The sequence below is a fragment of the Phlebotomus papatasi genome, chromosome 3, assembly GCF_024763615.1.
Source record: "Phlebotomus papatasi isolate M1 chromosome 3, Ppap_2.1, whole genome shotgun sequence".
Taxonomy (NCBI): Eukaryota; Metazoa; Arthropoda; class Insecta; order Diptera; family Psychodidae; genus Phlebotomus; species Phlebotomus papatasi.
The window spans coordinates 21178723-21203075 of NC_077224.1; the positions used below are offsets into that span (position 1 = coordinate 21178723).

At 31.7% G+C, this 24353-nt stretch overlaps 1 protein-coding gene across 1 annotated transcript in view; it reads right to left on the reverse strand.

Moving 5' to 3' along the window:
* Window positions 1-16220, reverse strand: part of LOC129805780 (zinc finger protein Gfi-1b) — an 82664-nt gene extending 66444 nt beyond the window's left edge. The window contains exon 1 of the mRNA XM_055853919.1: window positions 15634-16220. Coding sequence (XP_055709894.1) covers window positions 15634-15799 — 166 coding nt within the window. The 5' untranslated portion in view covers window positions 15800-16220. The remainder of the gene's footprint in view (window positions 1-15633) is intronic.
* Window positions 16221-24353: the final 8133 nt, after the last annotated feature.

The window sequence follows — 24353 nt, forward strand, 5'->3', positions numbered from 1 at the left end:
ATCCCTTCATCCATAAGAATTTTCCTTTTAGGAATTAATCAAAATTTCTGTCATCACTTTCGCATATTTGGAGCATGAATTAATTGTACTTGATTCTTAAATTTCAAATCTTCATCCGGTACTCTCGTAGGCTAATGCGCAAAAACTTTCCCAAAAATGGCAGAATGTTGTTTGGAATGGTTCAAGAAGGTCCACATGTTAAATCAGCGAGAAATTTTTTATCAGCGATTTGGTTGCTTGAAAGATATTTGACGCCTTTTAAAAGGAGAGCAATATTGCTATTGACTGAGAAGACTTTTTCTGTGCGACTGTAGGGGAAAGTATTCTCCCTTCGAACGTTCATGCCTTCGAATAATGTTAAGTTTTTTTATTCTTCCTAAGACACTTACACATAGTTATCAATAATTAATTATAAACTAAATAACATTTAATAGAAATGTCTAAGTATAAGAAAAATAAAAGAAAGTTCAGATCATTCTAAGGCGTGAACGTTCGAAGGCAGAGTACTTTCCCTATTTTTTGATTGGTAAAATCAGAGGGTGAATAGGGAGAGATTTTCAGGCTTCGCACACACTCTAGATTCAAACATTTCATATTTTTCACATATTCTTTTAATGGATCTAACCAATCTATGGCAATATACTTTAATAGGGGAGACTGGGGCAAAAGTTGTCAAAACAAATATTTAATTCTTTCACGAGCTCTGAGAAAACTTAAACGTTTTATAATGAGCATATTCTTATAGGAAATTTACTGTTCTACAACATTGCAGAAAGCTATTTTCCTCTATCTCGAAAGAAATGTGATTTTCGAATAATTTTCTAAAAGTCGATTTTGTGGAGATTCTCAAAGTTGCTGGGGCAAATTTTGGCAGTCTTTGGATAATTTGTGACGTTTTACTCTCGCAAACGTTAAAAATATCAAATAGACAATATTTTTATAGGAAATTTATTCCTCTACAACTTTGTCGAAGATAATTTTTCTCTATCTTAACGAGAAATGTGCTTAAATTGAGCTAGTCAGTATTGATATTTTCTGTAAGCCAAATATTCCAAAAATAGGGCACAAAATTTCATTATTTTTTATTTTACGTAATCCTTCCTCGAATCCCTTGAAACTTTGTAAGTTCAAAAAGATTCAAGAAGGCTATCTATTATAAAAATTTCAAGCCTCAGTCTCTTTTATTTTAGAAAATAGTGAATATTGAAATTTTCGTTTTGACAAATTTTGATCCAGTCTCCCTAGCTAGTCTGAAGTCATATATTTCCTGAAAAAATTAGGTATGACTAATGGATTATGGAAAAATATGAAATGTTTAAAGCCAGCGAAGCCTGAAAGCCAGCCTACTCTTACTAGTTGCTGTCCTAATAAACTATATGCAAGAAATCGACTAATCGGCGGCGATTTGGGGTCAAGAAATCTATATTTCGATGCAGTTATCTATCTCTAACTAAAAATAAAATTTAGACAGGTTTTGGATCGAGAAAATTTCATGAAGTCGAAATTTACATCTCTTAATTTCCTTAGCGTATCATATATTTCTATCTCACTCGAACTCAAATCTAAATTGAATTTTTCTTTATGATCAAATAATCCTTAAGACAAATACAGAAGGATAAAAATAAGTAAAACGTTTGAAATTTACTCGATTAAAATTTTACCGCTTAAGGCCTCTCTCTACACATTGGGTGAAATTTTCGTTAAAAATCGCGTTTTTGACAGAATTTTGACGTTTCTACACACGGCAGGCAATTTTCTAAAAAAAAGTAAATTTGACAGAACTTTCTTCCAATGTGTAGAGGCCTTCACTCTGTCAAATTGAAATCAGATATATTTGTCTCTTTCTGATAAAATAAAAATTGAAATTTGGCTGAGAAAGACAATTGTATCTTTTTTCAGTTTACCGGATTAAGAGGTAAAATTTAAATCAATTGAATTGCACTAAATTGAAAAGGTGTATCAGCTCCATAAGAAATTAAATTTAGTCATCTGTCACATTTTAGATTGTGAAAATTTTATTAAAAAAAATTCACATCCTTGCCTTTCTCAAATGTTTTGGCTTATGACTATCCCACTCTTTCACAATTTTTTTCTCGTAAAAATCACAACGTATTCAATTTTATTCATTTTAATATTTGAGAAAGAAAGGGATGTGAATTTTGCTCTCATGAAAAATTCCTGACCTAAAAATGGTAGAATCTAAATAAATAAAAATTAAATAAATTATGCCCTTACTAGGCAGTTTTGACTTTAATTTAGGATTAATATTAGCAATGAAGTGGATAATGGTGCTATTCCAATGAAAAATTAACACGTTTCTTTTAGCACTTTACTGTTCTCAAAGTACTTTTGCATTATCGGCATTATCGACTTTTCCTTGTGTACGTTCCTATCTCGACTATTTTTCCTAGTCCTTGTCCTGTTCTAAAATCACCAAATATTCGTGACGGGAACCAATGCTAAGAAAAGTCGATAATGCAGAAGCATTCGTGAACAGCGAAGTGCTAAAGAAATATTTCCATTTTTTATTGGAATAGCACCATAAAACTTTCTCCTGATTTCTTTTTAGTACATGATTGCTCTCAAGTGCTTTTATAATTAACTTTTCATTGCATTTGTTCCTGACACGACTGTTTGGTGATTTTAGAACACAGCGAGGATTGGTCAAACAGTCCAGACAGGAACGTAAAAAAGAAAAGTCGATAATGCAGATGCACTTCAGAACAGTCATGTACTAAAAAAATGTCAGGATCATTAAAGATTTCCTCTTTTCGTTTTTCTGTGCAATAGCGCCATAATTTAAATAATTTTTTAAGCAATGAATTTAATTTTTATAGATTGATTTTATCAAGAGAGTTTTTAAAAAATATTTAAGTCTTAAAAACTATAAAAATAAGGATTATTTTCTTTTAATTTTTAGCAATTTCCAGTAAGATTTAGTAGGTTTTGATTAACGATATAATAATATTATTTATTTATTAAACTATTTTGATAAGACTAACGTAGTATAGATTCAAAGAAAATTATGGTTTTAGTGGTTCTACTTTTCCAAAATACTAAAAATTATTTTTAGGCACATTGTTTGTTCAAATATTGCAGTCTTTTAACTCTTTCACGTCTTTAGGGTAATGTCATGACTCGGGGAAAAAAGTTTTTTTTGGGTATTTACATTAATTAAAATCTATCTGTTCGTGCACGACATCATAATAGAAGGATGTAAGATTCTTGGCTCATTTTCTCAAGACTCCAGTTAGATTTCAATTAATGTAAATAGCCAAAAAGAAACTTTTTTCCCCGGGTCATATATGACCCTAAAGACGCGAAAGAGTTAAGACCAATCTTTTAAGTTCATTCGCGATATAAGTCGTTTTACCATTTAGTACTTCGCGTCATTTTAGGTCTTATAGTTGTGAAGCAGTTATACTTTTCGAATTTTTCTAAAATTACCTATATTCTGAAAGGATTCTTTTTGTTGCTTTTACTGCACGAACTCCACGGAGAGAGCAGTATATAATCCCTCGATTTTTTCCTTAATCAAAAATTTTACCTTCCACCCCCCGGAGACCACTTTTGTCAACAAAATCTTCACGTTTCAGACGATTTCTGAGAAATGTCACGCTGTTTGTCAGGTTGTCGCCAGCGCTAGAGGCCAAACGGTATGAGATAGCGACTTGGGACCTCCCCATAAGTTGACCCAAGGATCGTTAACATGCCGTGCGATTTTTTTCATTTTTGGATATGTTTTAGAAATTACCAAGGCGGATATTTCGTTAGACGAAAATACCGTTGAATCATTCCTAATAACGGTTTTTCAAGGTCAAAGGTAAAAAAAAAACAAAAAACACTAGAGAGGGCATTTATGAAGCGAATGGGATCATGTTTGGGCTCGCTGGAAAGGTCTTGGAATTTCCTATAAAACTGAACCGGTTCCAATCGGTTCTGAATCGGTAGTGAACCGGTTCATAGCCGATAACTAATTTTTCGGTACTTTTTTTTCGGAAAATCGGTACTTTTAAAACAATTTTGGAGGATCTTTTCAATGAAATATGAATCCGTTCAAATCGGTTGAGAACCAGTAAATGGTAAATGATGCGAAAGTACTTCTGAGGTATATAGAATCTAAGTTACGAGTTCAAGCATTTCGCAAAGCCTGAAACGCTTTGTCACCCCTTTTTTCATAAAAAAAGTAAAATATTTTAACCCCTCTGTTAAGTGGATTGTTTTGAACTTTACATCCAGCATTCTGCAAAGTTTAAGTATGTTCTTTTGAGCACTTTTTACTCCCAGTTCCCACATTGAGATGATTCTCAAAGAGATTCTCCTGTTTTTTCCTCCTCGCTTCACGCATAATTAATGTCTTACACTTGGTTCATTTGAAAATGTCAAAGATTTGTAGTTTTTTTTGCCACAAAATCTCGATATAAAAATACCACATGTGACCATCTTTTTGCTTTTCTTCTGCCTCCAGCAACTAATTAAGCAATTGAGTAATAATCTGAATTCCTTATTGAGATTCATTGAGGAATTTTCCCAGCCCAAAAACTAGAGAGAAAAAATAATATGCGAAGAGCAAGGGGAGCTTTCGAAATGTCCAGAAAATTGGATTGTTTTTCTTTTCACGTGAAGAACCAGTGGCTTTCGTGGGCGTGAAGTCGAGGCAGTTAGCACAAAAAAAAACTGTCGATGGATTTAAGATGAGATATCACATAACAACATAATTTATGGACATTAATTCCTTTGGAGAAATCTCTTAATAAATTGCGCGAGCTGGAACAATTTCAATTGCCACTTATGTGTTTTTTTTTCTTAATACTGTAAAAGTCATACATATGGTTGAATTTTTCTCAATCTCGCTTTTTTTTGGGCTGATAATCTTGATCATGAGGAATTCGCATGAGAGGATGTTGCTAAAAATAATCCAATGATTTTTCAGTGATGGAATAAATAGGAGTTGAAAGAAAAGGGAAATAATGATGAAATCCTCAATGGAACTTTTCCATCTACTATTTTTTCCTTCTTTCAAATGGGATTTTCCTTCCTCTGCAACTCTGTGACACTTTTTTTGCACTATATCTCTCAAAGAGTTTTTGTATGTGGACAATGTTGCTCTCTGAGTTTGATAATTTTTTTTTCCATGGACAGTTTTTCCTCTTTTGGGGATGGATATAATCCCTAGGAATTTTCCATGGTGGAGTTAATTGAAAATGACGAAAAAGTAATTACGCACTGGGCTTTGCTATTTGACAAATTAAACCAGATACTGGTGATGAATTTTATAGGGACAAGAAAAATATCAACAACAGAGAAAAAAAGCATAGAGATATAGGGAGAAACAGTTCTGTATTGGGAAAGTCAAAGAAGAAAACTGTAGTGAAAATGTCTAAAATTTACAAGTGGTGTAGGTTCACTATGAGTCTTTTATTTCATAGCCTTCAACTTGATTCGAGTAACCAATTTATAATAAAAATAAAGGACTTAAAAAGTAAAGAAAAGTTAATTTGATTGTAAAGCAAAATTCACATGCAATAAAATTTTTATTCCATTAAATATTTGAGACCCCTCGTGTTCTCTGATTGGCTACTAAATGAAAGCGTCGAGAAAACATTTAAATCTCCAGCCAATAAGTGAGCGCGAGAATTTTAAAATATTTTATAAAATATTCAATTACATGACCACTTTTTGTTCGTGAACTGCTAGATGGTCAGAATATTTTGGTGATCGATTCAGTAAAAATATGCTGAAAACGCTGCTTTTTTCAAATAGCTGCTTTAAAAAAAATTTTTGTCCGACTTGCTGTTCCCAGCGAGCACAGTTAGCTACAAAAAAACAAGCGTTTTCAGCATATTTTTGCTGAATCGATCATAAAAAACATGCTGACCAGTCAGCAGTTCTCGAACAAAAAGTTCTAACCAAATATATGGAAATTGTACTGCCTAGCGAGTGTCATTTTAAGGTTAGCAGAATTTAGCTGAAAATGCAACTGTTTTCAGCTGAATTGAAATCAATTAGCATTTGGTGCTCACTTAGGGGAATGTTGGCATGGTTCGCACAGAGTGAACCTTCAAACAACGCAAATTTTCTCTTTATTTGCAAAGAGCTAGTTCGTCATTTCTTAGCCATAACATAGATAATTATTAAGCTCATGAGACGAGATGAGAAATGGTAAGTAAGGTTCACTCTGTACGAACCATGCCTACATTCCCCTAGGTTTTAATTACTTAAATGATTTATTTGATCTATTTAATAGATATTAAATTATTTTTTATATCGGTCTCCTTCGTATTTATAATCTGTCTATACTGGATCTATTACACCTTCTACTAAATTGTTTAAAATGATCATCTTTCTTGGAATGAATTATTAATTAATTTTGATTGAAAGCACTGCTGACCTATCTCGGAAATCGTTTTAGGTTTAACTTTTTAAGCTTGAAGTAAATTAATTTTTATGGCTTCGGTACACCTTTAGATCAAAAAATGTCATAAAGTTTTGTATTAGGCTATTTTACTCTTTCGCACTCTTCTTCTTCTTTTATCACATCAAATTAAATTCAGTTTAGTCCAATTTTTTTATTTTGAAAGAATGGGACAGACTTATGCAAATCTTTTGCGAAAGAAAGGGATTTCATGAAATTTTACTGATACAAAAGGTGCGTCCTAGGCCATGCAAGATAAATGAATAATAAAACCTAATAATTAATTCTAATGCTTATACAAAAGTTATTGAAATATAAAACAATTTCACTTTGAATTTTTCAAAAAAAAAAAATCATTTTCGTTTTTGAAATATTGTCGTTAATTCTCAAAATTGAAATCGTTCCTTGGAAATTACAAGAGACTAATTTAGTTTTTTGCGATTTCGATATTTTAATGGCTTTAGACGATTTAGAAAGACATTTTAAGTAATGGTTCAGATAATATAATACACTGAATTTCACTATTTAGAAATATTTTTCAATTTTCTTTTTGTCTTTTTTGATTGCTCGAGCAATTTGTTTGGGCAAAAAACAAATGGTCAGTAAAAAGTCAAAAGTGGTCAGCCAAAAATTAAATTTGGTCAGTGAATAATTCGAAATGATCAGTAAAAAATTTCAATTTTGTCAGTAAAAAGTTAAATTTGGTCAGTAAAAACTTCGAATTGATCAGTAGATATATTCGAGTTATTTACTTACTTAGGTGGCGCTACGTCCCTTTGAGGGACAAGGCCCCTTGCATCATCCCTCGCCACTCTCCACGATTCAAAGTGATAACCGTCCAGCGCCTCAGCTCGAGTTGATCAGTAAAAAATTGAAAATTAATCAGTAAAAAATTACAAATGGGCAGTAAAAAATAAAAAGTGGTCAGCAATTTTTTTAAAAATTTTTTTAAAAAAATTTTTTACTGCTTTTTTAAATTTTTTTACTGATCATTTTTTAATTTTTTGCTGACCAAATTCAATATTTTTACAGCTCATTTTCAATTTTTTACTGACCACTTCTTAGTTTTACTGACCTTTTTTTGACTTTTTGTTTTTTACTGATCATCCTTTACTTTTTACTGATCATGTTCATGTTCATGATCATGATCATGTTTTATTTTTTACTGATCACTTTTTACTTTTTACTGGATCATGTTTCATTTTTTGCTGACCACTTTTCATTTTTTACTGACTGCTTTTAATAAAGTACTTTTTTTTTAAAATTTTTTACTGATCTTTTTAAACTTTTTGCTGCCCTTTTTGTATTTTTTAATGATCATTTCGAATTTTTTGCTAACCAAATTTAACTTTTTACTGCTCGTTTATTCAATGCCATTTGTTTGAAGCAAAGAAATCACAAAATAGATTTATTGTTTATATTTTTGTGAAACACAGGACTAACTCGACCACTTAGAATAAGAAACGAATAACTCGCAATAGGCAAATTTAACAGGAGAGCGATTTGAAGCTGAGATTTTACATGCAGAGTATAGGATGTTTGAGATTTAAAATCTCTATAACTTTGAAAATAATTATTTTTCAAGTATAATATTCACAATATTTATGACTAATTCACTTAATATTTTCGCTAATGACAGCTGGTTGATTGAAAACATTTACCGTGTAAACAGACGGAATTTCCACGGGAATTCCCACGAGCAAATGGTAAATTTGCTATACAAGCGCCCTCTGCAAAAGTGCACGAAACTGCCCGAATGTCTTGAAATATTTTGAATTTCAAATGGAAATTTTCCGTTGGAGGGTGAAATATTCAATTTTCTAAAATGGAAAAAAGCTATCTCGCTCGAGATAGCTTTTTGCTTCCGGAGAATTCCGAAAATTTAATTTGGAGTGTTTTTAAGCAAATAATATATGAAAAAACATGTAAAATCTCCTGTAGTGATCAAAACATTGATTTTAAAAGCAAATTTGAAATCGAATAATAATACTATAATAATTTTGAAAGGATTAGTGTTTCTGGATTAAATTAAATATTCATCAATAACATTTCAGAAGAGGTTTACATGATTGGAAAGGCAGATTCAAAATTTATCTTTTTCAATAAATCCCATTATTAAAAAATGTAAAGAATAATAATGTAGATAAGGAAATACAAAGAATAGTAAGAACTATCGAAGTTCACTGATGAAAATTATAGCCTGAAACCATAAACTGCCTTTTCGGATATAAAATATTACTCAATTCAATTTGTATTCAATTATTATACAATTAACTAATTTTTGTAAACATCTCTGTTCCGAATGAATTGACTGCTTGGTCACCCAGGGATATTTTATACATTTTCTTCCAACACTTTATAAAATTTTAAATTATCAGCACTACAATTAAACGAAAATTAATCAATAGGTCCTATCAGCAAAGATTTCCAAAGCCTGTCGTTGATTTATCCACTTTAATTGGGGGTTTTTGACAAGATATTTACGCTATAACAACGTTTCTAATCATTTCTCGAGAAATTTTAAAAGATTTTCCATGAAATGTATTAATAGATAATATTACTAATATCCTTGTGGTATAATAAAGCCACTTTAATAAAATAAAGTACGTAAAATATCTTCTAAATACACATTCCGTTATTTATATTCGGAAAAAACAAAATTTGAAATTCAAATCTTCGGAGCATTTTTGTGTTGCGCTTGAAGTCCACCAGAGGCGCATAGAGCGGATGGTAAAAATTTGACAGTTCAATATGGGAATTTCCATCCGGAATTCTCATCCGGAATGGAAAATCTCATGGGAATTCCCGTGGGAATTCCGTCTGTTTACACGGTTATTGTTTTTTCCTTGTGAAAAAAGTATTTTAAATCCAAAAGTTTAATTAAAAGTGAATTAGCGAAAAGGCGACCCAGTTAGTGCATGCTGACTTATTTCAGTATTATCATTATTTTATAAATTTTCTTTAAAATTTTTGATATCTTTTTTATATTATGTTTCTGAATGAAACAGTGAATAATTCTATGGATTTAGAAGAAGTAAAAAAAATTTCATCAGTCCAAAAACAAGCGTTTAATTAGCACTCTTCGGAAAACGATCCAGTTACCCCACATTACTATAAATTTCAAATTTTATGTATTTAAATTATCAAAATTCTAATCAGTGGCCGAATTTTACAATATCAAATTTGAGAATGAGATTTTCAAATTTGAGAATCCTATTCTCAAACTCACACTACTCAGAATACTCACATTGATTTGAGAACGTTTTGTTCGAAAAATCGCACAATAAAATGCTCAATCATATTGCAATATTCATAAAAAATAATAAATAGTATCATTTTAGATGTTTTTGAACATATTTGTTTTTAATAAATGTGAAAGATGAAAAGGGTGAGTTTACTGAATTATCAAACTCAAACTTTTTTGCTCAAACTCACACAATTTTACTCACATTGAGTTGAAACTCAACTCACATTGGAGACGCTCAGAGCAAGAGTGGTCTCCATTGTATGTCATTCCCTATTAAAACGGTCTACTTTTGCTCTGAGCATCTCATTGTGCAAGTTGCATGCGATTTTTCGAACAAAACGTTCTCAAATCAATGTGAGTATTTTGAGTAGTGTGAGTTTGAGAATAGGATTCTCAAATTTGAAAATCTCATTCTCAAATTTGATATTGTAAAATTCGGCTACAGAATAATTATTTTATTGCACAAACTTCAGAGATACAGCAGTTTGTAGTATAGAATATGCCCTTGGTTCTTTTTACCTGAATATTTTTTTATACCTTGGGTTATCAAAAGTAAAGGTTAAACGGTAAGAGATAGCGACTTAGGGTTTTCGACCTTCATGTCATCAATATGACCTTATGTTCAAAGCTGCAAATTTTTTGACTCTTTTTGAAATTAAAATTTCGTTAGTTCCACAAATGCATTTTAAAATAGGATATTTTATTTTAAATTTATACAGAATTTTTCCAAATTGAATAGAACACGAAATTTAATAATAGTAGAGACGAAGGTATTTCATAAAGTCTAAATTCAGCAGAGAAATTTAATAATATTTGAATTTGAATGATTCTTTATATACCAAAAAAATCAAAGTCGTTTATTTTTCTAAAAAATTTTCACAACATAATCTGTCTCTGTGTGAACAAAAAATCTATATTAAAAAGTATATATAAAAAAATATATATAATTCTCTCGGGAAATAATTGCAAAATTATTGATAGAATTCCCATGTGCAATTGAGCGTGAAAATTTCCATATAACCAACAACAACATTTGGTGGAAAATCCAAAGGGGATGCAGAGTTTTTGATCACAGCCACTTTTAAAAAAAATATAATGCAAATTATATTCTCACTCTACCCCAGACACTCTATACTTTCAATGCAAATAAATTAGCTGGAAACATTTTGCAATATACCTATATTTTCAATTGCGAAAATTCATACATGCAACATGATTTATGATTACATGGATAAATATGTATGAATTTTGTTTTTAATTTCTCACTCCATACATTTTCCATAGTAATTCATTGATGTTGTTCCTCAAAATATTGCCATCGAAATATTGTTGAAAAGTCCCCCTTGGTCCTCTTCCGTGCACAGAGCGCAGCGTTTTTACAAATAATATTATCAGTCTATACTACATTTTAAAAAGCTCAACATAATGACAAGTAGAGCTTTCCATATATTGAGGGTTTGAGGGTTGAGCTTTCAATTTATGCATGTATGTGTGTGTGAAAAGTGGTTTTTGTGAAACGCATCCACGGATTAATTAGTGGTTTCAAATGCAAAATCCCTTTTGCCTAATGCAATTGACAAGGGATTTCTCATTTGATCCATTTTCTGACCCCATCCTACCCAAAAATTTTCACCCAACATTGGGAAGCTTCGGTTTGCCATTTTCAACTCTACTGGAGCTTGGTCGGACGAAAGTAAGGATTTTCATCTCTTCAACTGTTGCACTGCTGTTGTCAACATCTCCCAGAACGTCTCTAATTGCTCCTGTAATTTCCTTGTGAACTTGTACATGGGGGTTTTCGAGGAGTTTTCGAGAGAGCAAGGATACTTGTTTTAGAGTGTTCCCATGGGGGGACTTTAGTCACTCAATCAACTTCCAAAGTGAATAGAATTTTAGATGTTTGGTGCTCATAAGGATCTTGTTGATTGTCTTTCAGTTTAGAATCGGACTAGGAGAATGTAATTAACTTAGATTATTAAAACTAGGTCTCATTTTAGTTTAAAGGAGAAAATACGAAAAAGAATCAATTAATATATCGTATAGAGGAGAACTGGGCTAACGATAACATTCAATTAATCCTTAAATTTCTACATAATTTCTTATGTTATACAATAATAAATTTATTATTTGATTTCGATTTTGAATAGGTATTATATTTAAATAATATTGAAAGAAATACAAGATGCCGATGTTCCGGGTTCGTATGCCCTTTAGGTCACCAGAAAATTTTCAGTTTTTTTTTAATACATTAAATAAGTTTCACTGTATTTACTTGGACGGGATAAGAAATTGAAAATTGCATACACAAAAATAATATTCCATATCTAAACACCTTTTTTAAGAGAAGATCTAGTTCCGTAGATGCAGGAGACTGCACTCCAGGTTTGACTCTGTACCGCTACTTTCGTAAGCTTTTCTTCAATTTTAGCACTTAAGCATGGTTTAGGGGCCCTGAGGACACTTAAGGATGGTTTAAAGGGTTTGCGGAATATTTGATTTTTCCATTTTGTTTTTTACATTTTCGTTTTTCGCAGTTTGTCTTTGGAATGTCTGTCTTTGGTAATCTTGGTTTTTTTTTTTTGGAAACTTTGGCCTCAATTCTGAAACCAAGATCAAGATCAAAATTTCAAGCTGTCAAATATTTTCAAAATCAAGATTTCGTATTCTGACGCGAGGTATTTATGGAATTTAAAATGTCTTAGCTAAGAACCAAGATTTCAAGATTTTCCACGCTTAACGAAATGTCACTTCTGACAAATATTCTCATTTGTCTATTGAATTTGTTGAAATTTCGTCATATAAATGAGCATAAATAATTATAGGATGTATTAAAGAATAAATTAGAGGCCATAAATTTGAGTACAGGAAGTGCAAATCAAACTTGTGACCTGTGATTAACCAAGAAATGCTTATGCAAGATGTGATTATTTTGCAGATATAGATATTTTTTTATAGATCGATAGATATTTATTGCCATCAATGCTTTTGGGGATTGCGATACATTGCAAATGTCTTTCTGCGGCCACTGCCGTCTGAGTGTTCGTTATCAACTTATTCCAGAGTGAAAACGGTGGAAAACTCCTTCTCAGGTTGTATATGCCAAACATCCTTAGGATGGATATTCTTTAAATTTACATATCCTCAGGTTTATGTACTTCGATATGTACATCTAGTAATACGTACCATTTCGATTAAATTACAATGTCAAAAACAGTATTTTTCAAAGTAATTCTCTTTTTGTACCATCTCTTATAGAAATATTCCTCATCAATAGTCATTTCCATATAAAATTCTTCAATTTATTACTATCTTGAAAATGCCAAGCACCTCCAAGAGGTTCTTGGAATTATTTCAAGAAAACAAGAAATTTGACGTCTTGAAATCTTGAAATATTGGTTCCAGAATTGCAAATCTTAATATCCACACGGTTTGTGTCTTGAATTTTAAGATTTCAAGACATATGACAGATTTGACATCTTGATCTTGATTTTTTGATTTCAGAAGACCGAAATCTTGAAATTTTCTTAATCTTATTCTTGATCGTGGTCTCAGAATTGAAACCTTTGTCTTTGTAAATCTCGTCTTTCATATATTTTACACAAGTATGTTTTATTAAATAAAATAATGTTTTTCTAAAGTTTTTAATTTCGTCCTTTTGGACAAAGGGATTAAAATTAAAGAGAAATTTACAAAAAGAAGTGGTACAAAGTCACCCGCATCTACAGTTCCTCTATTGATATTAATATATATTTTTATTAAATAAAACACATAGGGGAAACCGGGGCACCACCAAACACGGGGTAGCATCAAATACTGCGATTTTTTAATCAGATATTCGACTTCAGAGGACAAGACTTATAGAAGTTTATAGGCATTATAGGGAAGTTTGGCCACTGAAGAAATGGTTGAGATAGTCCAAGTAGTCTAGATATAAAAATTAGTGTTTAGTGCTACCCCGTGTTTGGTGGTGCCCCAGTTTCCCCTGGGGTATTTAAAATATGACTACGGATGCCAATTTTATATGATTCATGTTCAGAATATTACGAAAATTTAGTATCGAACAGAAAAGTAGGGGAAAGCGGGCAATCTTCATATAACTCAAGCTTCTGACAACTCAATTTTTTTCTATGTTCCTAATGGATTTCACCCATAGCTCTTTTCAGGAAATTTGAGGCAATGGACTAGCTATTAAAGTATAATATTATAATGTGGCAGAGTAATTTAAAACAAATTGGAAACAATGAATTGTTCGAAGCTTGAGTTGTCCGAAAGTAGCGTGCTTTCCCCTATTTTATTCCTTTCAATCCCAACGTTTTTGCTTTTATGTAATTTTGGATATTTAATGTTTAATTTTTGCTTAGTGACTTTCACCATTTTTAATTTGTCACACGTCTGTAGTTCAAACGACATGAGATATCGACTTTTGGTTTTTGGTGACCTCTTCGTCCAAAAGTGAATATTATTTAGGGTCGAAAGAACAGCTCTTCGACAGGGAACCCCTATTGACACTTTTGTCAAAATGTTGAAATTTATTTAATGTATCTAATAAAATGTAAATAATATGACGTTTTTCCTGAGTTTACGTTTTTTGATAAGGATAGATGTTCAAATTTCGTATTCGAAATGGTACAGAGGACGGTGTCAATAAGTCCTGACACGACTTCTTAAAGTGTCAATAAGTGTTCCTTTCACCCTACATGTGTTTTTTTTCTTTTCAATATTTTGAGACACTGTAGGACTTTCTAATACTTTTAATAAATTATTTTATATTTAAAAATTAGATATAATTTTTTGAAACATTTTTTACAATTTCTAATTTTACAAAAAAATTCCCAGAAAAAATTATTATTCGTCTGGGAGGAAAAATTATAAAACAAAACAAGAAATCTTATCTCTGAGTGAGAAGGCTATGTTCCTTAATAGACTTTTAGCTTGCATTATTATTATTTATTTTTATAATTATAATTTCAGGGTGAGATGCTCAATAATCTCAAATATATTTGTTTAATTTTTAATTTTTTTTTAAATTGATAAAGTTAGTAAATTATTTTTTAGTTATTAAAAAATCAGTAGGGGAAAGTGCGCTCCCTTCGTACGTTCATGCCTTCGAATAATGTCAATTTCTTTTGTTTTTCGTAAGAGATTTACACTAAATTATCACGGAATTATCAACAATTGATGATAAGCCAACTAATATTTAATAGAAATGTGTAAATCTCTTAGGAAAATTAAAAGAAAAGTCACATTATTCGAAGGCATGAACGTTCGAAGGGAGAGTACATTCATCTAAGATTCTAATTTCATCTAAGATTCTTTATAATCTCTTTATTCTGTATTTGACTAGGTACCCGCATGTTGTTTACGATTTTGACGTTAGGGATTTTGGATTTTGTCTTTCGGGGTTTTGAATTACACCGCTCTGTAGATGCATTATTATGGGGGTCATTGGAGACAGAAAGTTAATATCTCTTACTATTTGCTCTCTATTATTCTACATATTGCTTTATTTTTGAATTCGAGCAATAAAATATTTAGTAATGTGAGATTTTACTAGTAAAACTACTGTCCAGAACGACAGGCCTTTCCTATTTTAAGAATTTTTCAAAGTTCAAATATCCGAAACTGCCTCACTATTCCCTATTTGTAGAGTTGATTCTTTCAATACATTTTTCACCAAATATATTTTTTTAATGTATTGAACCCTTAAAAGATTTGAATTCAATTCGTAAAATAACGTTTTCAGCCTTTCTGTGGTTAATTTAATTCAATTTGAAATCTTTCTTTATGTTTGTTTTTACAAATTTTTTTTTTATAAAATAATAATTGTAAATCTTTGGTTATTATTTGAACCATGGTGATAAAATTACACTACTGAAAAACTGCAAAATTTTAAGACACTCCACTGTATTTCAACAATTTCCTTATGGGATTTTTTTAACACGATTCCCAAGAACTTTTCATGTCAGCTTACCGTCGGATTTCCCTTTTGGTGTAACAACTTTGAAAGCACTTGACGTTGAACCATTCTGCTGCGTGAGCATCATTGATTTGTTCTCATTGTTCAATTGTCTGTTGAAATGATTCTTTTCACTTACACTAAAATCTAATGGTAAATGCACTGACTCTCCAATTTCCATCTTGAATAATAATAATAATAATAAACTGTCCTTAGTCCTTTCTTCCAGTATTCCAAGTTTGAAAATTAAAAGTTTCAAAATTAGATCAAAAAGCAAAAAATCGCGTCAACATTGTCGCAGGGGTGTACAACCCTCGAAATTCACACGCGGATATTTGGGGCCAAAAGCCAATGGAGAGTTGGGAAATTCAGTTGACTTGTTCGGTTAGAACGCGGATTGACACTAGTTTCCCAATTTGGGTATTAGCACAAATCATGGCTGGGTTTTGTGTGTTGAAAAGTTTTTCCTCAATCAGCCGTCTCGTTCACGCACACGAAGGGTGGTCTTGGGGCACGGATTAGGGATTCTCTCTCGGAGCACTTTTCCAGCTGACTCACCCGCAACCCGGTTTGGGCAAAACCACGTCGAACACTGAAATCTTGCAGTGATATCGCTGGCGGACTTGGCGGACATGGTAGATTGTTGACGGTGAGTGTGACAGATAGAAAGAGCAACAGATTTTCAAGCTCCGCCTTTCAATGGAAATCCCCTCCATATCGACATCTGGAAATACATTGAAAGGAAGAAGAGAGTGTGGCATGGAAGAAATCCCAGGTTTTCGTCAGTGTTTGTTCTGGGCGGTCGAGATAGATTCACACACTCAGGAAAATCAAATACTGTATGAGGGATACCCAAAGGGGGAACAAGAACAAAAAAAAAAGATGAAGTAGCAATTGAGGGATAATACAGGGTTTGACTGGCTTTTGTAAGAGTGTGAGTGATAGAGGAGAAAACGGAAGCGATTTTGTGTGCAACCGCCAAAGGAGAGTATCAAGTGGAACGCTATTCTTCAATCGGATGTGGCATAAAATTAAGCTGAAAAGTGAAATGGAAAAGATTCTTTAGCCATTGTATCCTTACTATGTTCCAGGGGTGCTCAACTTTCTTTTTCAATCAGCTGTTCTTCTTCTGATATGGCAACCCCAAAATCGTAAAAGTTTTTCTAAAGAATTTTTTGTTACAGTAGACTCTCGCTCAATCGGCTCTTTTTCAATCAGGCGGAAAATTTTGTTGACAATTTTCACGTTTAATTATGAAGCAAATTTGCTCAAATTTGCTGTAGTTCTTCCTATTTTATCGTGATCTTTTATAATTGAGCGCTTTTTGTGGAATTTATAAAGGCTTTGACGCCCAAATCTATCGATAAACCGGATGACATTTTGCCCTAAATGTCCAATTGACAGAGAGTCTACTGTATGTGTCATATTCGGTAATAATTGCTAAAAATTTTTGCTCAGATTCTCTGAGTACTTTTACACTTTCGGATTTCGGGTTAAGTAAAATTGTCATTTAATAAAGCATTCTGATATACTTAAATGGTGTACTTGTACTTAAATGATCAAAAACGGTTCGACATATCTGCAAAATATCAAATCAAAATTAATTCATTAGACACAGTTTGGCTTTCAATTATCTGCTCTTTTTTTTAATGTGGCAACCCCAAAATCGTTTCCATTATTAAAAATCTTTGCTCAGATTCACTCAAAACTTTGACATTTTTTGTTTGAGATTATCTAAAATTGTCTCTTACACTGAGAAAAGAAAGAGGCTACGATTAACTTTTTTTCGTCATAACTTTAACACTTTTCGGGTGTAAAAATATATCAACATTTTTTAATGTTAATTTTACACCTTTTGAGGATAAAATCAGCATGAAAAAGGGTAACTTTAACCTATAATACACCTCAAAAGGGTAATATTTACACCGATTTCGGATCAATACTGCAGGGTAAAATTAACATTTCCGGAATGTTATTTTAAATTTTTCGGATTTCTCTCAGTGTAGTGAAACACTTTAATAAATATGATGGGTATAGCAATTGTCAAAAAACGGTTTAACAAATTGCTAAGTGTTTAAATCCAAGTTAAGTTTCACGGTTCGTATTCTAGTCTAAGACTTTTCTTTACAATCAGATCTTCTTGTTTTGATACGGCAACCCCAACATTGTTCCATTGCTAAAAGTCATTGACCAGATTCACTAAGCATTTTGACAAAAATGGTTTAAGATTATCTAAAATTGTTTTTAAATGAAGCATTTTAATGTTGAGAACCTGCTTTGAGGCATACCCTGCTTAGGGGATGCTGCACGGCGCTCTTTAGGGGTTGAGTGCTGTGCATTAGTGAATTTTGCAGTTACCCCTATAATTCATGTGAGCAATTCATACTCGCAATGAAGTAAGTCGAGTACTTGTGCTTTCATGGTTAAGTTTGAGCTTGGGTTTATCATCCGCTGCGAGTAAGTGAAACAGCTTGCTGCAGCTATCCTACGTCTAAAAAATTTCTTAGGGGGAAGTGGGGTACCTTTGGAAGTGGGACACCTTTGAAATCGGAATTTTTCACCTATTTTTAAATAAAATTGAGCCTTATCATGATATAATTTAGCTGCACAAACAGATTAAGAATCTAAATTATGTCAAGATAAGGCTCAATTTTATATAAAAATAGGTGAAAAATCGCAATTTCAAAGGTGCCCCACTTTCAAAGGTGCCCCACTTCCCCCTATTATATTTTTCAATTTTTTTTTTAAAAAGTATGAACTTGAGAAAGACTTTTCTTGATAGCTGTTTTTCATAGTATTTTGTAGAAGTAAAATTCGCATGAATATCTCAAAACACTGAGATAAATCCAAAAATGTTAAAATAAATTTTCAGTAATGTCATATTCTTGCGGTAAAAATCCAAAATCGGCGTAAGTATTACCTTTTTAGCTGTATCAGGGGTTACAGTTACCCTTAGATAAAAAATTATTTTAGATAAAAAATATGTTTAGACGCCTTATTTCTCATTGAAGTTATAAGGATTAGTTCTTATTTTGCAGTTTAACCTTAAAATTTTTTTTATATAATATAATATTTCTTCTATTTAATTTACAATTCTGCTAAATATTCAAAACGTTGGTAATTTTTCTTGCTTTCATTCACTGAATATTTAGGCACTAGAAGATTTAAGATATTTACAATATTTGTAAAGAATGATATTTTGAAGTGTTTTAAACTATATTCTACTTTTTTCCAAAATCAAAAATCAAAATCAGCATTATTTTTCCTGTATTAATTTTAGGATGTTTTGGTATTGATTTCAGGGTATTTTGGTATAGATTCTACCCCATTTCAGTTTTGATTTTAGGGTATTCCGGTATTAAATTTATTCCATTTTGGTATTGATTTCATCCTGTTATTGACATTGATTTTATTCCTTTTTTGATTTTGATTTTAGAGCATTCTGCTATTAATTTTATTTTTGAGTAAGGGAAGAGTACCTCGGATCGGGATGTTAAGAGAAATGCTCGATATTTAGTTGAAAATATAAGCCTCAAAATATAATTTGGTATTTTTGTGTATGCTAATCGGTATATTAATAATCCATTTAAATATATCTGTCCATTTGAGTTTTAAATTTTTACGATAAATTAATAAAAAATAAATGTAATTGCAGCTATGTACTCTGTACCTTGGATCATCATGAATTTGAATAGGTGTCTCACGGAAAATTGATTTTATTAAATTAAATCTACAATAATGCACTGCATTTTTGTCAGAGTTAAATGGTAAAATGTAGCTAATGATTTTTAAAAATTCATTTGAATTAGTGTAACAATATGGTAATAACTTGACTATCCGAGGAACACTGCCGATCATTGGTGCTTTTCTCTTATCCATGAACAAATTATGTTTTTTTTTTTTTGAAAACTTTTCTAGTTGTTAATTCTCTCGCTTGAGAGAAATCCGAAAAAGTTAAAATAACATTCCGGAAATATTAATTTTACCCTGCATTATTGATACGAAATCGGTGTAAATATTATCCTGTTTTGGTGTATTGGGGGTTAAAGTTAACCTTTTTCATGTTATTTTTACTCTTAAAAAGGTATAAATTTGACATTAAAAAATGTTGATATATTTTTAGACCTAAATTAAAGTTATGAGGAAAAAAAGTTAATCGCTCCTTCTTTTTTCCTCAGTGTTATTAGAGTAAACCCAAAGTTTTGAGTATTGATTGTTGTATTGTAGAAGTGTTTTTTTTTAAAGTATCTGCAATAATTTTAATTCAAATATCCTGTGAAATTTTTATGAATATGAATTGTGTATTAAATTTTTATCAGAAAAAAAGTAAAAACGAGAAACATTCTTCAATATTCCAATAAATATGCTTTTTATTTATTAAAAATTATATGTTCTTTTACTGTATGTATCATGATTAGCTGATGAGTCAAATGCAAATGACTCCTTTATCAGAGTATCTTATTCAGGACCCTATATTGTATAAAACCTTGTTTTCTACTCTGGGAACCCCAAAATTCATAAGTGTCATGATTCTGATTTTTCGAAATTATCAATTGTTACTAATTTTTTTTGTGCTCCGATTCACTGAATTGTTATGTGGAAACAGACTTACGATATCTACAATTGTCTTTTAGTATGAGTGTTTGAAAAAATTGATGTGTAATGAAATTATGATGAAAAACGGTGAAACCTCTTTTGCAAAAATGTCAAGTCAAAGTCATCACTCATCGGTTCTCAATAACCTCAGTAACATTGATTTCGATAATTTTTAATTATCTATTTACAATCCCAAATATATGGTGCGTGGAGGCTCAACGCCATATCACCAATTTCAAATATGGAATAGTGATTGAAAATGATAAGAATTTTTTTTTATGGTAAGCACTTGGATTTTATGAGAGGGTATATTATGGAAACACCGTTGTGGTTTAATCTTATCATTTTGATTTAAGAGAGAAGTGAGCAATGAAGTCAATGATTACAATTTCCCAATCAACCTCTATGGTGTTTTTTTGTTGTTCTCAGTGTTTGTCTCGCGATTTCAGGGAAAGGATTGAATGTTGGCGGATAAGATTGTGAGGAGAAAGGAGAAACTTCCCCTTTTTTTCTATGTGCTGAAAAGTTCTTGCAACCCCTGATTCGTTCCACATGTCTCTTGGAAATAGACTCATGCCAAGGATTTTTTCAATCCAAGAGTGGCTCAACACTTGCGCTCTCAGCACTGTGGCTGAGATTGGTTACCACGATCACTGGGAGGCGTTTCCCATGCAACTCTCTCGCTCTGGCCGATGGGAATGAAGAGTGAGAGATTGGAGGGAAAACACAAAGCACGGCAATATGTGTCAGAATGGGAAAATCCGACAAGGATTTCCCGCTCTTAGCCACTTTGAAAGCACACTCGGAAAGCTTTTGCCGAGGGCTGTCTTTCTGAGCTTTTCAGGCCTGAGGTGATTTTCATTCCCTTCATAACAAACATCTCGTTTGATTTCAAATCCCATCTCAAATGCTTACAACCATATATGAGCTTTTCAACGGAAAATTCTCATTGCCAAAATGATGGTCATTATACAAGAAGCATGGGAAAAATGTGTCTTGACTTTGGGATTTTAATTGGAAAGTTAAGAAAAATATCTCTCCCAATAAAATTCTCTTCAAGTCTCCCTCGAGGAGGGTTTATCTCTCCTTTTTTTTTTTACTAATATTTCACAGATAGACACTTCTTTTTGGGATGTATAAGTCTCCCTCGGGTGAAATTGGGAAGTAAATATTCTTTTGATTCGAATTTATAGCTTGTCATCAGTGAAAATGCGGGTTTTTCTCGCTTTGTCTTCTCACCGCATTTTTTCTCCATCATCCACTCTCTGGGCATCCAGAGAGAAAAAAAAACAACATCATGTCTTTGTTTTAATTTCATTTCCTTCTTCCCACAGAAAATTCTAATCAAAGTGATGGAGATGTGGAGAAGATAAATCCCCGAAAGAAACATCTTTTGTAAAGCCACTGATTAGTTGATATTGTTGGTAATAGGGAGGGTTCTTGTTGTTCCGCGAACCTAAGAGATCATGGGATTATTTTAACAAATTTATTGCCATATAATTTATGTCAAGTTACTACATGATTTAGTTGAGAAAGTAATAACTTACTTATTAATTTCGCTTACATTAAATTTTAGAGGTTATCTTGCAGATTAATTAAATGCACATTTAGGGAGGAATCGTAGCCTGTAGCACATCTAGCAGACATTTTGCATATTATTATTAGTGTACTATTTTAGATCATAATAATAATTAAGTTTATTATTTCACAATATTAAAAAATGTTGCACTGTTTAGGTATTTTGGGTGTATTATTTCATGTTAATTTTACACCTCTTTTAGGGGTAAAATTATCATGAGAAAGGATAACTTTAACCTTTTCTAACATACCTAAAAGATACAGCAATTTCGGATCAATACCTTAAGCGGTCTTCAGACTAAAGGTTTGGTCCACATCCAGAACGGCCCTAATATCCAATCCTAGGTCAAATTTTTTTCACAAATTTTTACTGATAAGAAATTAGAAAAAATAAGCCACATGTCTAAGCCTTAAGTCTGAATTTCGTATTGGTGTAAAATTGACATTACCGTAATGTTATTTAAACTCTCTCGGATTTCTCACAGTGGGGTCATTCCTTTTATAATTGTAAAAATAGAGTATGAAAAATTTTTTAAAAAGGAACATGAATACAATTCAAAAAGAAAAAAAAGAAAATTTATTTGAATTCTCAAAGGTTCAATAAGAAGAAAAAAAACAAAACGTTATCTAGGAGGTGTTCAGCCTTCCAAATTCGTCAGTCTCTGAATATTGCATTTTTTTCTTTTTCCTACACTCACTGAGAGAAATCCGAAAAAGTTAAAATAACATTTCGGAAATGTTAATTTTACCCTGCAGTATTGATCCTAAATCGGTGTAAATATTATGCTTTTTATGTGTATTAGGGGTTAAAGTTACCCTTTTTCATGTTATTTTTACTCTTAAAAAGGTGTAAAATTGACATTGAAAATTATTGATATATTTTTACACCCAAAAAGTGTTAAGGTTATTAGAAAAAAAAGTTAATCGCACCCCCGTTTTTTTTCAGTGTAAATTTCTTCATCACCTATATTAGCAATTCTTGCAATAATATGGAAATAATTGATGATCCAAACAATAATATTTAGGCAGGTTTTAAAGGTCATTTTTTCTACCTTCCTTAATATTCACTTGTTCTTGCAAAATTCTCCACAGACGGCTACATACGGTTAATAAAAGAGGTTTTATTTCTTCAATTTAATAAATTTTAATGTAATTACATTTGCTTATTATTTAAAAGGAAGATAGACACATTATTATGAAACGGGTTTGAACCTTTAGCATGAAATTCGTACAAGGTAAATAAATGCACTGGGCGAAAGTTGAGTGTTACCGGGACACGAAATGAGTGTTGTCACAACTAAAATCCAACACTCGAATCAACCAACCCTCAGGTGAGGCTTGGTATTACACTCGAGGTTTGTTTCAATACTCTTGAAGCTAAATTCAAGTCTTATTGAGTGTATATAAAAGCCTTGTCGCGTAAATTGTGTCTTCCTGCCGTTTTTTTTATTACTGTTTTTTTGTAATATGTTATTTAAGTGAATTTAATGAAGAGGCGTGTTTAAAATGCTCTTTTTTTTACAACACATAAAATGAAAAATAAATCACGTATAGTGCATGCGTTTTCACGAAACAGTCCTAAGCACATTTCTATTTGATTAGACAGTCTGATACTTCGTCATGGAAACGAGATCGAGAAGCACTTGTTGTACTTCCGGTGAATTAAATACATATTCTTCTCTTCTTTAAAATCATCTTGCTTGAAGTATATCCTTAAATCGAAAACATTTAAGCGTATACTTAGCTGAGATGAAATTTTACACTAAAATTGATGAACAGTAAAGTGTTGCACTGAAACCTGCTTCAGTGAAGTGTTCATGGAATACTCATGAGTGTCATGGAACACAGAACACTTACTACACGAGTGTTCATGGGACACCCACAAGTGTACATGGGACACCCGCGAGTGTACATGAGACACTTAAGAGAGTTCATTGGACACTCACGAGTCTATATTCATGAAACACTCGTAAAAGTTTATGGAACGCTCTATGAATACTTCTTTGAGCATTGGCGTTAGTCTCATCTTAGAAATATGAGGCTTGTACCAACACTCGTGTGCATCAAGAATGATTGAAATTTAGCTAAGCCTTAGTGCGACTTCTTACACCACTCATTAAAAAATAACTTTGATTCAACACTAATTGTGGGAATTGAGTATATTACCAAATTATTCTGGACGCATTTGTTTCAACACTCATTTCCACACTTATTTATTTAAAGATCTTCTCTGAGTGTAATTTGGATTCACAAAACATTATTTTTACTCCGCTTCCATTTTTACAATTTATTATCAATTTAAGTTTCTTATCAATTTAAGTAAGTTTCTAACCACGATTTGGTATTTTCTAATATTCACCTTCTGTTTATTAAAATATATATTTTTTAATATTATTTATAAAAATTAATATTAAAAAATTAGTTGAACCTCGTATTTTATTTTCATTTTTGAATCTGCTAAATCATTTATAAAGTCTAAGCAAATAGAAAATGAATTTAAATCTTGGAATTTAAAATAAATTTTGCATAGATTTACGTTTTTACGGAACAAAAATAGTTTC